The sequence below is a fragment of the Oryzias latipes genome, chromosome 20 (genome assembly GCF_053564925.1).
Source record: "Oryzias latipes strain Hd-rR chromosome 20, Olatipes_Hd-rR_3.1".
Taxonomy (NCBI): domain Eukaryota; kingdom Metazoa; phylum Chordata; class Actinopteri; order Beloniformes; family Adrianichthyidae; genus Oryzias; species Oryzias latipes.
In genome coordinates, this window is record NC_136256.1 from 20,184,125 (window position 1) to 20,200,717 (window position 16,593).

Below are 16,593 nucleotides of genomic sequence, written 5' to 3' on the forward strand. Positions count from 1 at the left end.
CCATATTGTGGATTCCAGAATCCAATTAGTTTATAACGTAAAACATAAATATTCCAAAGATCTTATAATTTGAGACAGCAGATTGAAGATAAATAAGTGAATTCTTGACAGACTTAAAACAACCTGCAAGAGTTTGAAGTACTTCTTTTTTTAATTTTATTGGAAATGCAACTTTCCTTACAAACCAAGGATGAAAAATTTAACTGATATATTTACAGAAAAAAAGACTGATACAGTGATAGTGTCAAGATAAAGATTACTGCTTTAAACAAACACTGTAGATGTGGAAAAAGAGAAATATATACAGTGTACAAAATATTGCATGTCATTTCTTGATCAATTTTAATAGAGGATTGTATTTATCACTTCAAATAAAAACAACCATGAACAGTAAAAAATGTTTGAACTAGTGGATGACAACTGTACTTTCCTGTCCTGCAGGCAGTTTTAGCTCAAACACACATTTCTTTTAAAATACATACAAAATTCTACCGCACTGGAAAGATTAAAACACACAAATATAGCAGCATTCTTTGCAAATTCGTATTGATATGAAGCTTGATCATATAAAAATGCATAACAATTTTCAGCCATCCAAAATAAAAAGTACAATGTATGGCAAGAGATGGCTCCAGAGCACCACTGAAAAATGTGCCAGACTTGATGAAAATGAAATTCTTTCTTGAGTCCCATTACAAAGTAGATTTTCTGTTGGATTATTAAACGTACACAAAAATTACAAGGCCCTATTACAAAATGATAAACTTTTAACAACTATACACATGTACATATACAGCAGAATTTAGAGGTTTTTTTAAATTCAAAATCCTTCTAAAGCAGAAATACGCATCAGAGCCAGAAAGGTTCGGATGGCTGGCTTGTTGGTTTATTGTAACAATTTATAATCTGTAAAGTGTGGCAGAGCCAGAAATATTTCTAAATTTTGACAAGGCTTGATCATCATTAAAGAACCTCAAGTGTGTCTTGGTAAAACCGCCTTCCGTGGTGCTCAAATCACAGCGAAGACCCTAAACGCCCTACCTCCAGGAGGGTTTTGAAGGCTGAAGGAAACAGAGAAACAAGAGACGTGAGTCAGTGTAGTGCAGGCTTACAAGATGACTTAGAAACAGATTAGGTGTATGTAACCAACACTGATAACAGACGGGACAAAAATTGATAGAGGGTAAGCTCTCTAAGCAAACAGATAAACCCCCCCACTTTAAGAGAAATGTGGGGGAGTTTGTCAGTCCCACTTATACTCATATTTAGTAAAAGTATAAAAATGATGGTGAGGTGTCAAGTGTCTCTGCAGAGTGACAAAGACAAGTAAAGACATATGAAGGAAGGGAGGGGGTGTTCAGTGACAGCTTGCCTGTTACTGAATGGTTCCCTTCCATTTAAATGTCAAATAACCATACGGACTACATAGCAGAGAAAACTGTTGTATTTTAAAAACTCTTAACAGCTTCAGTTTTAATTCAGCAAGGAGCATGGTGTGTGAGGCTCCTGTCAAGAGGTGGCACCAATTCAACAAGCTTCACAAATTTTCTGACCAATCAGAGTGTTTGGAAAGTCTTCTTAATCAAGCAATAAAGTTTTGAATGCTAAATGCTGAAGGCGTGAACTTATTTAGCACTTTTTTTACCTTTACAGTCACTTAAACCAGTGTTTTTCAACCTTTTTTGAGCCACGGCACACTTTAACCTTGACAAAAATCCCGCGGCACACCATCATCCAAAAATTTAAAAAAAGGGGAAACTCATAGTCTGTATTGATCTACAGCTCCTCCGGAATCTCACATGCATTTTTGTGATAATTGTGGCAGAAAAAGCTGTAGAAGATGTAATAAAAGTTAAGTTAAAAGATTTAAAAACTGTTTCATGTGTGTTCGTTGTGGTTTCAAGACGTTTAACCAGGACTCATTGTGCGCTGAGACGCTGTCACTTTAACCCAATGCATCATGGGAGATGTAGTGCAAACAGCCGCCAAACGCAGACATCTCTGAGCTTCATTGTTTTGTCCAAATGTTCCACCAGATCCCGCGGAAAGCTACACCACTAAAGACGAGCTTTAGCTGGTATTTTTGTTGGAACTAAGCGACTTTATGAGCAGAATTGGAATAAGGAAGTGAAGACTTCAACCACTTCTGATTGGTCAGACTGATGACGTGTAATTAAGCCTTCAAGAATGATTGGTGGAGACAGTTAAAGGGGCGGGGCTTTTCCTAAAACAGCTAAAGCTACGGCTAAGTCGCAGTATTGTCATTCTTATCAAAGTGTCTTTAATAAAATCAAATAAACACAAAGAAAAAAGTATTTTACGATCTTTTATGTTCTTAACTACTCAGTGTTTCATCAGAGCCTGTTTGGATGAACACAGAGCTGATATCTTGGAGATGGTAAATGTTTTTCGATGAGGGTAATTTCCCACGGCACACCTGACCGTCTCCCATGGCACACTAGTGTGCCGCGGCACACTGGTTGAAAAACACTGACTGAAACAGATGGCGGCTCCGCTGCCGAACACTGCCGCCAACTTATAGTCATCAGGAGCAATGTGGGGTTCAGAGGTTGACCGCTCTACTTCTGCTCCATGGCCACCCCATCAAGTTGTTTCTTTTTAATTTATGGCTAAGGAAGGTGGGGGGGATTTTCACACTGCATTGGTACAAACTGCGAAACCCTGCTTTAAGCTTCATAACACAACAGCTGCTGTACAAATCAAGGGTTTCTCTGTGCGTGTAGACAAACAAATACACAAAATTCATCAGTTCAATTTCCTAAAGTTATATTAAAAGTTGGCAGCTTTTTCATTCAATTAGTTTGTCTAATGTTACAGATGTAAAATTATCTGATCAATATTTATACCGTAATATATTTATATATAATATTACAATTTTTAAAAATAAATAAGAAACAAGCTAAAAAAGGCTAAATGAGCCAAACGAATCCTTGAAAAGCCTTTGTGGACAGTTAAATGGTCATAATGTGGTAAGGTTGCCCTTTAAAGCACTGGATTCGTGCATTATAAAGACAAGTAAGCAAAAGTCACTTTTTAAAAGGATTTCATTTCTTAAGGATGAACAAAATCTATTATGCAATAAAACACACTAGTAATTACTGGCTGGTGGGAGAGCTTGACTGTTTGTATTATTCAATATCATGAACAACTCTGCAGCAACATTCCTCCCAACAGTGGGAGTCATCTAATTTGCCTAAGGTAAATTATTTCAGACACAGCTAAAAATATTTCTTCCAAGAGTACACTCCATTATTCCACTGCAGCTGCTCTTTTAAAATTGCTTTTTTCATCCGGTCCACAATTTGGTCTGAGATTAAATTGTTTGTAATTTCATTCTGCTCCTTGGTGTGCTTCTGCTTCGTGTCCTTGTTTTTCTCTTTATCTGAAGCACTATATTAAGCACTAAATCTTTGTCAACTGGTTGTATTTTGTAACCTTCAGTCAGAAAGACAAAACGCTCCGAGAATTACATAAACACTGACTGACACGCTATCAATTATTTCAAACTCCAGGCGTGCCGGCCATATTAAGTACATTTCACATCTTGCCAGATGATAGCAGCCCTGTAAACCCCAAAAAAGACAGAAGGGAATATGGAAACAGGATGGACTGAATGTTAATCACCCTGTGAGACAAACACAAGAGACATAATGGACAGCCTGTATCTTTAAAACATTATGACCACAAGGGGGAAAGAGTGGCCCCTTTTTCTCAACTAATGACCCATTTATTTCTAACTCCTTTTCGCTTGCGTCTGAAGTTTGAAGATGCCATATTTACGTTACCACTTTCTAAAACAATAGCCAAGGCTTTAATTTCACTCTATTTATGGTAAATTTGTCCCACTGAGTAAAAATCTCTATCCTATTACAGGGATCTGTTGAAGGAGCATTTTTTTCACAAAACTCATTTGCTTTACTATGGCATACCTCTCTGAGAAAATGCCGTTTTGGTTTGAGGCAGTGTAGTGTCTGCGCTTCTCCATGGGCATCACATCGATGTAGCCCCCTGAATGGTTTCTAATCACTCCGGCGTGGACTGCAGCTCGGCATATACTGGATTTCTACAGATGCATACAAGAGAAAATTCTCACTAATCTTGCTTGGTAAATTCCTCAATACTTTTTTAGCGCATTAAATACCTAAAACAAACTCACATCAGAGTATATTTTGGTTCCAATTACTCTGGAGATGCGAGGATTTTCCTCTAAACAGTTTCTTGGACAATACAACCTAAAAAGAGAAAAATTCAACATCAAGACGGGATGCTGATGATGGGCTGAGATTAGATTACATCAGCAGATTGAGGTTTCCTACCTTGGACAATGTGTTGCAGGCTTTTCATATGGACACAACTGTGCAACTGTTGTCTCACATGTGATGGCTTTTACTGCAAAAGAAACACATGCACAAACTGTGTTGCAGCTCAGTCCAAAAAGAGATAAATAATATCAGACCTACCTGCCACTTTAGAAACAGTGAAGGAATTAGCACTTTGATATTTCCTATATAGAGCACACACAGCAAAAAAAACATCTGGGTTAGTTTTTGTTTTTATTATTGTTATTCCTGTAAGATATCTGCAAAATATGTTCTGCAGCAGGATGATTCTGGGCTGAATTCACTTTCTCACCCCAGAGACTGGACACTGTTCTTGTTAGATTGGATGAAAAAGTCCTTTCTGCCTTGCCTGGTGACATCCAACCAACCGCCTTCATTATCAATGACACCAGCGTGCAGGCCTGCTCTGCACACACTTGAGTGCTGCAAAAAATAAAGGACATTTCACTAAAAGCATTTACATAATGCTGACACTGTAGTTAAGAAGTTAACACATGCATAATGTGTGTGCTTTTTTTTAATAGGTATAGCGGTTTTTTGACATAAAACTGATTTCAGCAGGAACGCACATGTGGATATGTCATGGTCACAGTATCCTACAATGTCAGCACTAAAGTTGCCTGAAACATAAAAATGAAGCTTGACAGCTACTTTCAATAAGGCTGCAGCTGGTCACCTATGCCTTCACAATGTCGAAGCCAAAGGGGTCTTTGCATTTATTGGAAGGGCTTTAGACTTATTAAAAGTGGAGTTGCTGTTTATTTTGTAAAATAAACCTTTAAAATGTCTTCTTAAAACGTGAGCTAATACTTGAGTTAGTCCACTAAACAAGAAGTTATAGCACTCCACTTAACCATGTAAATGGATGCAAGGTCCTAACAGATTAAAGTTTACTGTATTGTCAGACAACTGACACACTAGTGCTATTTTTTTGCTTTGATGTGTCGAAATGCTCTCTCATCCCCATGTCTAACCCTTCACATCCATAATGTGAATAGATCCCAAAAGAATCATATTTTAGTTCCTTAAATAACACCAGGGGCTGGTTTCATAACAGAGCATTTTTCCGTTGATTCAAACTTTGTTTTGATGAGCAGATTCATGGGTGAACTCAACAAATGTTCACTTTACTCTGTTCTACCCCATCTGTAATTCTGTACAAGTTCTGTTTGTACAAATGTAACTTTTGACTGAGTTGAAAAAAAAAAGGGTTTAGACTTGATATATTAAAAAACTTCATCTAAAGCCCTTTGCAAACTTTGCACATAGTATTTTATTGCTATGCTTCTGTTTATGATGTTCTATCAGTTGTAAAAAAATAGATAAATGAATGGTAGCACTCTTGCCTGATAGCGAGAAGGCCCCAGTTTAAATCCTGACTAGGACCTTTCTATGTGGAGTTTGCTGGTTCTCTTCGTGCATATGTGGGTTGTCTCTGGGCACCCCAGCCTCCTCACACATTCCCAAAATATGCTTTATAGGTTAATAGGTTACTCTGTTGTATCCCTAAATGTACATGAGCGTGTGTGAGTCTGTGTGGGAGTTATTGTGTGCCCTCTGAAAGACTGGTCACCTGTCTAGGGTCTACCTCACCTTTGCCAAACAGTAGGACAGGCTACTCACAAACCTCTAGTTTGTGTGGCCTCTGAAGTTATGTTGAGGAACTTTTAGAAGGATCTGAAGTGGGTATAAAGTTGTGTATTAACTGTGTACTTACCATTTCATAGTATACCGTCCCAACGACCTTTCCTGTTGCATCCAGGCATCCAGCTGGACACTCATACCTATGTATTTCCAAAACAGCCCAGTCATAAAAGAGTGTGCGCTTCATTGGTCACATTAATTTTGATTAACTTCATTGTCACCATACCTATTGCATGGCGTTCCTTTACACTGATCCCGCAGTTTTGTGCCACAGGCCACTAGCTGAGCTGAAACAGACACAAACGGCTCCTCATAAAATGCTCCCGCATGAAACGGCACATTCAAGCTACAAGCCCTGCTTCAGATGACTAGCTCCCAATAACCTGTGCTGTGTAGAACCACAGAGGAGGCGACGTTGCAGTGTTTTCAGAACCAAACAAGACATGCTGAGACAATCCAAGATGGTCAGCAAAACGAAAGGAAGCGTCTCATGTTACTATTGCAGGCCGCTTGGGCTGCAGAGAGGAAACCATTAAAAAAAAACAACAACAGTGAGTCACACTCACTCCTCAAGCCCTCTCAGCAAGAACAAACAAAAACTCTGGCATCATGCTGAAATAGGGCTCCCCTCTTCCACTATGTCGACTTGCAATATTAAGTGGATGACAAAGGTGATTATACATAAATGCAACACAATTTAAAGTGATGTAAACTTCAAGAAATGTGGTTTACTTTGTTTTAGCCTTTATTACTTGCTAAACTCTAAGCAAACAGTTCTTGTCTGTTTCTTGGGTTCAGACCCAAGTCTGAAATGCAATGTTTTCTTTACAGTACATTTTGTACTGTACTTCCACTCTCTGCCAGTCCCACCCCTAAAGCCATATTCAATGCCCCCCCCCCCTCCAATCTTGGATGAAACTAGAGCCAGAATAAACAGCTAAATGGCAGCTTACACATCTGCTGTGTGTTGACCACTTCATTCTTCTGCAGGTCCTCTATGGGAGCGTTGGAGGGGGCCCGGGTTGGGGTTGGGAGACCGGGAGGCGCAGGGTTGGAGGCCCGGGACCAGGGGTTTACAGAAAGAGGAGATTCTGGCTCAATGAAGTTATTCTCTGAGTAGGGTCTATCATCTACAAAAATACAAAAATGAAGAAGGACAGGCTGTTGTATGTACAGGTTTATTTACTCTGACAACATCTGCATACCTTTGTAGCAGAGATTGTCCCTGCATCCTCCTCCATAGCTAGGAGGACAGGCAGAGCATGGGGTCCCATGTTTGTAGGGTGCGTGGCCCCACCAGTTTCCTCTGATCAGGGGATATGAATACCAATATTTATATAAATACTCATTATGACTCAAAATTATTTATAGGATTCTTTGAAGGTTTGATAGATTTGGTAGATAGGATTTAATCTCACTTTGGTGAATAGTTGCAAACAAGATACACAGCTTTGGCCCAAATCTGTCCCCAGACATCCATGTTGTGGCAAAGGTTTATAGCACAACCGATGCGGCTGCTGGTGGCCCAAACCAGCTGCAAAATATGACGAAAACACAAGAACGATTGACAAATATGTGCTTAACCGATCAGTTGAGATCCACTATTCAAGCAGTTACCTGTGTGTAATGTGTACAAACAGGGCCAGAGCATCTGAAGGGACAGTAGGGGTTACACTCCTGAGGATAAGGGAAGGAGTAGTCTTTCACCTCGTCGTACCAAGCCTGAACATGGAACGTAGGTGGCTGATATCTAGAGAGATCATTGGTTACAAAAACAGCCATCTTAACAATGGTAATTTCAAGGTTGTAAAAGCCACAAGCTGCAGTCTAATACGTATACTTAGGGCTGGTTGCTTAGCAGAGGCAACCAGTTATCATGAGGGTGTCTTTAGTTGTTTCATTACCGGGAATTCAATAAAATGTCATGAGGGTTGTGAAGCATTTTATTCAGCCGCATTGCTGCATCTCACAAAATATTTTAATTTCCTACATATAAGCAAACTACAAGAGAGTTGAAGGAAAATCAACAATGTTGTGGTTTCACTTTTCTATCCAAAACTATAAATTTTGAAGTTTTTTGAAAGGTAACTGATAAAAAAAAAAAATCAATGCATGTTTTTAAACCAACTCTTGCTTTTTGCTTTATTTTGGGTTTACCTTCCCCAGTGTGCGCCCAGATTCTGCCCAATCTGTGGCAGTAAGCTGGCAGGACCGTGCTCCCACAGGCAGGTTTCTGCCCACTCCTCTGCTGAGCGTTCCAGCTCTGTGTCCCACATCTGCCCGAGAGGTGAAAAGGAAAAAAAGCAATGTTAGTTTTGGGAATCAAATTCAATTCACGGAAATAATTAGCTGACAGTTCAATCCAAACCGAATTGGACGTTTGCTATCAGGAAGTATGACACAGCACAGCCAGGGCCACAGAGCTGCTAATAGGTGGAGATATTCACAGCTGCACAACCAGAGATGTAACACAGCAGGTTTATGAACACAGAAAGAAGAGCCCTGCATCAGGAGCTTTGTGGGATTTGCTGCTCCTATCGATTTTAAGTTCTTCAAAGTTCACAAACTCTCTCCTTCAACATTGGTGTTCTCCTGAAATTTGGGGGCAATTTAAAAATTCCAAAAAGAGCTTTTCCAAAGGTAATACTTTCCATATGTCTGAAGAGCATGACTTTCTTTCACGTCTCTCTCCAAGCTGCTCTGTCGGTAAAGCTGGCTGCTAAAGGGTCCTTCCTTACAGTTGACCTTCATTTTATTTAGGAAATGTCGGAATAACACAGGTGTAATTCCCCCGAAGGACACTGTACCCCCCATTAATTGCACACTCTTTCATTCACCTTCAGCATGAAATGCCTAATCATGCAGGTTACTTTCAGAAAATCAATTTAGCATTTTTTAGTTTTTAGACATTTTCCACGAACCAATTTAATACTCTGATTTCAGCGCACTCCAAATAAAACGTCATCTAGCATCAAGCCACCAATCTCGCCTTCAATTTTCTAAGAACACCTTTCCGTATTTTACACATCTTTGTTCCCACGGACAATCGCTGCTCCCTGCATCGCCCCCAAAGCACACGCACATACCCATAAAACAGGATGTCTGGCAGCGCTGCAAATGTACTGTGAGCAGTTGTTTCAGCTGCTTTCTGGAATCCTGCTGGCCAAATGGACTTAATTGTTTGAATCAACAAAACCAGCAGAGCATGACTGTAAGATTTTAATATTGGGCCCTGAAGAAATATGATATAACTCCAATAAAGAACAAAAACCAGCAGCCTGACAGGCTCTCATACTGAACACAAGTGTTAGCTGATCAGCTGAAGAAACTGATGTCAAGTCTGTGTTTAAACATCCTTGATACTTTCAGCTGCAAAGCTCCTCTTTTTTTCCTTTCTGAGGATCCTGAAATCTGAATGGAATGACATCTTAAGCAGTTTTCACTTCATGTTTACAAGAAAGTCAACGGTTGCATTTTTAGCCACGTTTAAATCGTTGCACAGTGAGATGTAATTCATTCTACAGAGGTTTGTGCTGCAGAGTGAATTTTTATTTACAGGCCACTGAGAAAGTGAGTTAAATGGAAATGAAAGAACTAAAGAAGTCAGTTGGCTCTATGCTGGTGGAAGCTAATGCGCTATTGTGGAAACATAAAGTTTAAAGGCGCAAGACAGAACTGCATAGCTGCTACACAACATACAGGCGAAACAATCTCACACTGCAAAAACTTAAATTTCAAGAAAGTAAAAAGACATTTGTTCAAGAAAAGAATGTCCTTTTTTCAATCTTGCAAGAAAGAAATATACTCTCATCAAGAACGTTTTTCAATAGCAAGACATGTCTTAGTGACTGGAATTGTTCTGATTTAAATTACAACATTTTTAGGTTTGTTTGCTTATTTAAAGACAATTTAGCAAAAGGAAGAATTTTGACTTATTTCTAAATGTGCAGTCTAAAGTTTTCTTGTTTGCAAGAAAGGTCAGTCTTGTGTCAGTCATTATTTTCATAACAGCTGTGTTGTTCCACATCCATCAACTCATTTATCCATGAATACGCTGGACAAAAACTCTTGCAAGCTGATTGGTTGCTTCAAATTACCTTAATTTATTGGCAATTTTCAAACTGATCTTGGAAATAAACAATGACTTGAATTGATATCCCTCCACTGATAACCCACCATAACAGCTTTTTTAGAAGAGCTACATCAGCGCCATCTAAACATTAATATAAATTTAAGGTGGATTCCTCAGTTGCAGTAATAAAAGCAATTAAAAAAGTGAACTCCTTTGTTTGACATTTGATGGAAAACACTTTCTACGTATTATTTTCAACTTTAATGATCTTAGAAGCCTCAGTGCACAAAAATCAATCTTTATTTACAGCAAAAATGTCCTGCAAGCTCCAGCAGATGGAGCGTTTTACACTGAAGACACCAACACATAGATGTGGAGACTCTTAGGTCTGACCAATTTTAACTGACAGGTCTGCTATAGTTAGCTTTTCAGTCATTAGAACATTTTGGCTGGAGCGTCTTGAAGCAAATTATGGTTTGCATCCTAAAGAGATGATGAGGGACGTGTCAAAGCATGGTGTGAATGAAAATAAACACAAGGATGCTGGGAAATTCCCAGTAAAGATGCAGTATAACAAAACATGAGGCCATCATTTTTACTAGTCTGTACAGAGTAAAATCCTTGTCAGGATGCTGTTGTTTGCACAGTTACTCCAGCAGGGGAGGCCTTGTAACCGCGAAGCACCCCACCCACCCACCGCCCACCTGACAGCCGTTCTATAGGGCCTGTAAAGAAAAACACCCCCCTTCTAAAGTCTTTCAGCACTGTGCACACGGTATTGTTTATTTCGCTTAACACTTCATTTAGGACCTGTCTTTTTTTCTCCTTTCCTGGTCATCTGGTCACATTCCAAGCATGTGGAGAGCAACTTCGTTTGCAAGTATGCACTTCCTGCTTATTTCTAATGCAGCAAAACACAGAGATTAAGGCCAGATATGGGGGAGTTGAGAAAAGCAATAAAAAGGGCAGAGTTTAGTAAGAAATTGAGAATTATAATTAAAACTATATTAAACTCAAAAAATGTAAAACCAAATATTTGAAAAAAGGAAGAAAATGAACTAACCTTCAAATACATTTTGCCATCTACTCAAGCAAACTGAGGAAATTACTATGGGATCAGGACTCATGTAAATAAATGCAGAAAGATTTCCTATTGTTGTTACAGTAACGTTCAGTTCGTTTTAGTTTGACCTAATCAGACTAAATCTGCAGAATACATGGATCGTGATCTTAGTCCATAGAGATTTACTTATGGGTTAAGGATAAAAGTAAAGACTGACAGGACTGTTATGAGTAACGATAATGAACTATTCACTCCAGCTGAGGACACTGTCAGGAGAATAATGAACAGCTAACCCAAGGAGAAAAAATTAACTTAAAAGAGTGCAGAGCAGTGCTAGATCTGTAGGTTAAGGGGGGTTTATTTTAGTTCCTGCAGAGATGGAGCTGTCTATAATACGGCGGTGTAATTTAAAATCCTCGTGCTTTTGATCATTAAAAAAGTCTTACTATTTCAAAGTAAGAAGGAGAAAAGTTCTCTCCTAATGTGGTGCTACTGTTTGAAAAATTATTTGGGAAAACGCACTTCTGTGAGTTGAGAGTACAGAGTACAGAGACCTGTTGTTGATTTCCTGTGGGCATCTTTCCACTGATCAAATCACCAGTATGCCTTCTAAGAATGTATTTTGATTATTTTGTACAGCTTTACTCAGCAAATAGAGCATGTGCTGAGCTGCAAGTCCACTGTTGGCATCATAAAAAATATTCAGGATGCATTTATTTTCTGTCCAGACATTAATTGCTCACGTATAGGGCTTCATAGGGATTACTTACATGAGGCACACTGCCCTGTTGGAAACATTAAGTGCTCAAAGCTTTTCAGCACAGCACTGATTCATCTTGGTGGGAAAACAAACATCAAGTTCACTTTAACACACATTACTATCACCACCACTAGGTCAAACATCAAGACTGGCGCGTGTCTTACTTCCAAGATGCCATCAGTTTGTCTGACAGGGCTTCAAAACACTACTCTTTACCTGTTGGTCAACATTTGTGCTAGAAGCAGAACTGTTGTTCCCCCCCTCCCTAATGAAGCCTCACTGAAGCTTTGTGGTTTGCTGCAGCGTGTGAATACCTATCCAGAGTTTTTTCCTTTTGGTTGGCTCTTGACAGAATGGGAGCGGAGTCCCATTCTGAGAGAAAGGGGGAGGGCAAGGACAGGAAACAGATGAAGGAGAAAAAGAGATGGATTTGAAGAGATGTTATCTCAGAGGCTCTGGGACGACGGCTGCAGAGGGTCATTGGGGTTGAAGTTTAATACAATACTGTACAATACTGACAGAGCTGATGGGCTAATTTATTTTTTTATGTGGGCATTTTTATGTGGGCAGATTTGCGCAAATGCAGGTGCACATTTGGGTAAAAGTGAGCGTGTCTATGAAGCCTGCCAGTAAACCGAAGCAGTGAGGTCTCTGAAAGGTGGCAGCAATTCACCTCAAGAAAAAGAGAAACATGCAAATTCTTTGAAATTAAAAGTGCAGAAAATTAAACAAATTCATGCCCTAACTGCAAAAAAACCCCACATTTTTCTTTTTTCTCTCTCAAACATTCAACTTGATCTTAATTCATCTTTTTTGTTATTTATTAGATGCATCTCTTCCTTGCAGACCTATTTTATCATTTCACATCAGTGCATCTTGCATGTCAACTTTCACACTTTCACTTCTAACCCTCCTTTTTTCACCCCTGGTTGCCCCTGTAGCTAAAAAAAATCAACTGTAACAGGAGACAGAAGAAAAGAACTGAGTGCTGCCAGCTCAGCGTTTCTCCACATGCATGTGCCTCAACCAGAAGCCTGAACACAATACACACACACAAGGGGTCCTCAAGCCCAACCTCTCAATTATACAATTACACAGTCCACCAACTGCCCCCAGCAGGAACTGTTTATTTGCCATTACCACAGAATAAAACTGCCTTTTGTTTAGTTGCTCTTTAAGTGAAGATAGAAGGGTGATAAAAACCTCATTACCGTCTCCAAATTGTATTGATTTTTATCCTGTAAGGGTGCTGTTGGTGGCCATACGATCGAGTGCCTGTCCTGTGCCAGCACATGCAGCAAAGTGTGGAACGGCTCCAGATCTGTAAGCCTTTAGAAGGCGTGTGTTTTGCAAGGGGTTAAAACAACTGGTGAAACATGCCCAGGCGCAGTAAGCCCGATTTGCAATGCAACTGTTGTGCATGGACATGATGGCTAAAGATAAAACCAAACAAGTGGGAGTTGTTCAGAAAAAAATTAAGATGTGTGAAATTCATTCTTTTGGCCAAAAAAACAAAATCCTGGGAGTACAAAGCAGACATATCTAGCAGAATTTCTCATAGAACAGGCATCAATATTTTAAACTGATATAATCTGAATCACCTACCATGTACTCCATGTTTGAAGCAGGAGGGTAAACCTGCCCTCTGAGCTTGTTGTGAAGGTCCAAGATGAGCTGAGCATCACTGTCAGTAATGGCTCTCTTGCCCCTCTGTTTGGCCTCCCACCAGTCACCATCCTCATCCAGATATTTGTCCAAAATCTTCTCCCAGCCGGTGGAGTTTGGGAGCATCACCATAGCCGTGCAAGTGTGGAGGACGAGCAGCAGGCAGATGTCTCTCTGTGCGGATACTTGTCTCATCCTTGATAGGAAACAAAGACAGAGGTTCTCTTAAACTCATGGAGTGATGGAGAAGTTTTTGTGTCAGCAGGCTTTTTTTATTCAGACAGTGCTAAGTTGGCTGGGGATCAAGAGCACGCGAGAAACACAGTTATTGAAAGGACTACAATTAATGTTCTCTATCAGATTTGCTGAGTAACCTGTGTCAATGTTGATCTTGGTGTGGACAGTGATTTTTCTTGGTTGGATGCCATGAGTGGAGTTCACAGAGTGTAAACTGGAAAGCTGGGAATGACTGGAATAAAGAAATACAGATTTCCAAGTGTCCTGAGGAGTTTCCAAGCTTTAATCCAAAGCCTAAATCAAATAGTTTTATTAACATCCTCAACAAAAACACTGCAACAAATTAGAAAAAAAGTTGCACAGCTGCAGTTAAGAGGACAGGATGCTGCAAAAAAAAAGATGCTCCTGCACTGAGAAAGCTTTCTGTAAACTTACTTGAACTTTGTGGTATGCAGGCGCGCGCTGGCACGGGCTGCTGGAACGAGCCTATGTAATGGAAAATGTGAGGAGAAATGCATAATGAAACAGAAGCAGAATGATGTGATTTAATGCAGACTGTGGAAATAATTTACCTTTAATGAAATGGAATGGTGCCCGCTTCTTGGAGTCCTCAGAGAGATCCTGCTGTGAGGAAAACTTACGCAGACAGACAGAGAGGAAAGAAACCAGCTTCCAAGTCGCGCAGCTCAGGTGCAGCTGGACTCACTCTTTCTGACAAAAAATGTAAGAAAATATTAAAAAAAAAAAAAAAAAAACAACCCCAGAAATTATGTGTTTTCTGCACTTGGTTGAAACTAAAATCGCTCTTTCCTCTTTGGGAGTTTTCTGCACCCAAGTAGCTAAAGCACCATTTATCCACATTTTATTCTCGTCTTTAACCGGGCCAGAAAAGTCCCGCCCCTGACCACGCCCCTGCGGAGCCCTCCCGTTTGTTCCAAAACTTCGGCGCGTGCGTCATGACGCGTGAATCCCACATTGTATAGGCTTGCAACCGCTTTAAATTGTTTAAAGAAATGATAAGTAATGATATAATTTCAATGTGTTGATTATGAATTTCACAATGATCCCATCAAAATACACTTTAAAAGTGTCCATGGATAATCTGGATCCTATGAATCTGACGGGAGAAAAATAAATCTACTCATTCTAACTGCTCACAGGTGACTCTGTTGATTCCAAGACCCACAGTCACTCTTTCCCTTCTCTGGTATAACAGAGCAAGTCCAATATGGAAACAGGAAAGTTTTGTCTTTTGTCATCTGGTAATTTTCAGTAGTTGCCATGGCACATGCAGAAACAGAGAAAAGCACCAGACTCTGCATATTTACCCCCACTGTCAGTTATTCCCCCCATCATTAACTTTTTAAAAAATGAGGTGACTTTTGACACACACATTAATCCAAACACCCATTAGTCTGACTATGTGCTGCACTTGTTTCCATTACACTTTTAATTCTTAATCTTTTTTCTCCCCTTAGAAACATACATTTTTATGTATGGCTTTCATTGAGCTCTATGGGAACATAAAAACCCAAGTATGATTGACAGAAAAATGTAAAAAAAAAGGTTGACCAGATCCACCTGCTGATTAGACCCATTTCCGTGCTCCAGGAACACGTCCCATAAGTCGTAGTGGTTGCTGTCTGATCTTTGGGTCAGCCTTCAGGGGACTTGGTTCTATCCCCATCAGCGACCTTCTCTCTCTGCGGTCAGTCCTGGCATGTCACCCCATCCTTCTTCTCCACAGCTGAAATAGCAAAAGTCTCCCTGAGCTCACGATTCCTATCAAAAAAGTAATGCCAAAACCACTTGTTCAACTGCAACCAAGTTAGTTTTTCATTGAAAAACTGTGACAGAGGGAGCTTTTCCCAAGCTGTAAAAGGGGGCTGTCTTTGTGCAGCCACATGAGGTCTCACAGTAAAATTCAGGTTGGGCTGTCTGCAACAAACACAACTTTCTGTCATTCAAGTTCACAGCAATCCCTGAAACTAAATACGCACTGTTTCTGCCAGAAGTAAAGCAGCATAATTGATTTCATTCCAATGCTTCTCTAGTTTAACTTTTTGGCCAAATAGCTCTCTGTGATTTCTTCTTCTTCTTTTATAATACAGTATGTTTGACATGTGCACATTCTCTGCCTTCCCTCCAAGTTCTTTCTGTTCTTGCTGCCCTCCCCTTACCCTTCCCATCTTACCAACACAGTTGCTGCTTTTTACGCCCAGCACCCTGAATCTCCCTTCTGCACCTCCTCTATTTAGCGTGTGGTCTTCCAAGAAACTCGATGAACCCAAAAGAATGCAAACACCAAGCCAGGCCCAACATCCACACAACAGTAGTCTCTGAGCGCTGCAGCAAAGCACACAAACACCAAAGGAAAGTCTTTTTGTTGGCACGTGACTTATCTGGCATGTTGCACCCTGATGGTTCTGGCTGAGTTGGATTGAGGTCAGATTGTTGGAACAGGATCTGGGTGACTGAGGGTGTAAAGAGCATCAAGGTCATTTGGCAGATGTTCTAGATGATTGTTTTCATGACATTATCAGCTGTGTCCAGCAGAAGGCTGTCTCAGCACCACAGGCTGTTCTTGTTGAGTCTGAGCTGTCTAATTCTACCCTCTTGTGTTGGAGAAGCGTTTGTGCATCTTGTAAGAAATCAGGATAGTAAAGGTCTTTTGATGCAGAACCTTTTCCGTGCTGATCCCTGCCTTTCATGTTCTACTTGGTCCATCACCTAAATTCAAACTCTACAGAAGCTCTCTACCTCAGTAAAATAAAATAAAAAAATAGACATT

The 16,593-nt window shown here is 40.0% G+C and overlaps 1 protein-coding gene across 2 annotated transcripts; it reads right to left on the reverse strand.

The window, feature by feature from the left end:
* Positions 1 to 132: 132 nt before the first annotated feature.
* crispld1a (cysteine-rich secretory protein LCCL domain containing 1a) lies at positions 133 to 14,651 on the reverse strand. 2 transcript variants are annotated; one of them, XM_004081018.5, is made up of 16 exons: positions 14,375 to 14,651; positions 14,238 to 14,288; positions 13,506 to 13,761; positions 8,163 to 8,281; positions 7,623 to 7,755; positions 7,424 to 7,539; positions 7,211 to 7,311; positions 6,959 to 7,135; positions 6,232 to 6,292; positions 6,079 to 6,145; positions 4,654 to 4,784; positions 4,482 to 4,525; positions 4,338 to 4,410; positions 4,178 to 4,253; positions 3,951 to 4,084; positions 133 to 1,061 (listed from the first exon to the last, which is right to left on the reverse strand). In XM_004081018.5, the coding sequence occupies exons 3-16, from the start codon at positions 13,758 to 13,760 to the stop codon at positions 1,010 to 1,012; spliced, it is 1,539 nt and encodes a 512-aa protein (XP_004081066.1). In that variant the 5' UTR covers position 13,761; positions 14,238 to 14,288; positions 14,375 to 14,651; the 3' UTR covers positions 133 to 1,009. The 2 variants fall into 2 exon arrangements, with proteins under 2 accessions (XP_004081066.1, XP_078794310.1); XM_078938184.1 differs by having other exon boundaries at positions 6,959 to 7,000; positions 14,375 to 14,640.
* Between the last annotated feature and the right edge of the window lie 1,942 nt (positions 14,652 to 16,593).

Coding starts and splice junctions, on each gene's coding strand:
- crispld1a (XM_004081018.5), bottom strand. CDS start 13,760: ATGAGACAAGTATCCGCACAGAGAGACATCTGCCTGCTGCTCGTCCTC. Junction 8,282..13,505: donor CTTCAAACATGGAGTACATG/GTAGGTGATTCA, acceptor CCTCTCGGGCAG/ATGTGGGACACAGAGCTGGA. Junction 1,062..3,950: donor AACGGCATTTTCTCAGAGAG/GTATGCCATAGT, acceptor TGTTTCCTTCAG/CCTTCAAAACCCTCCTGGAG.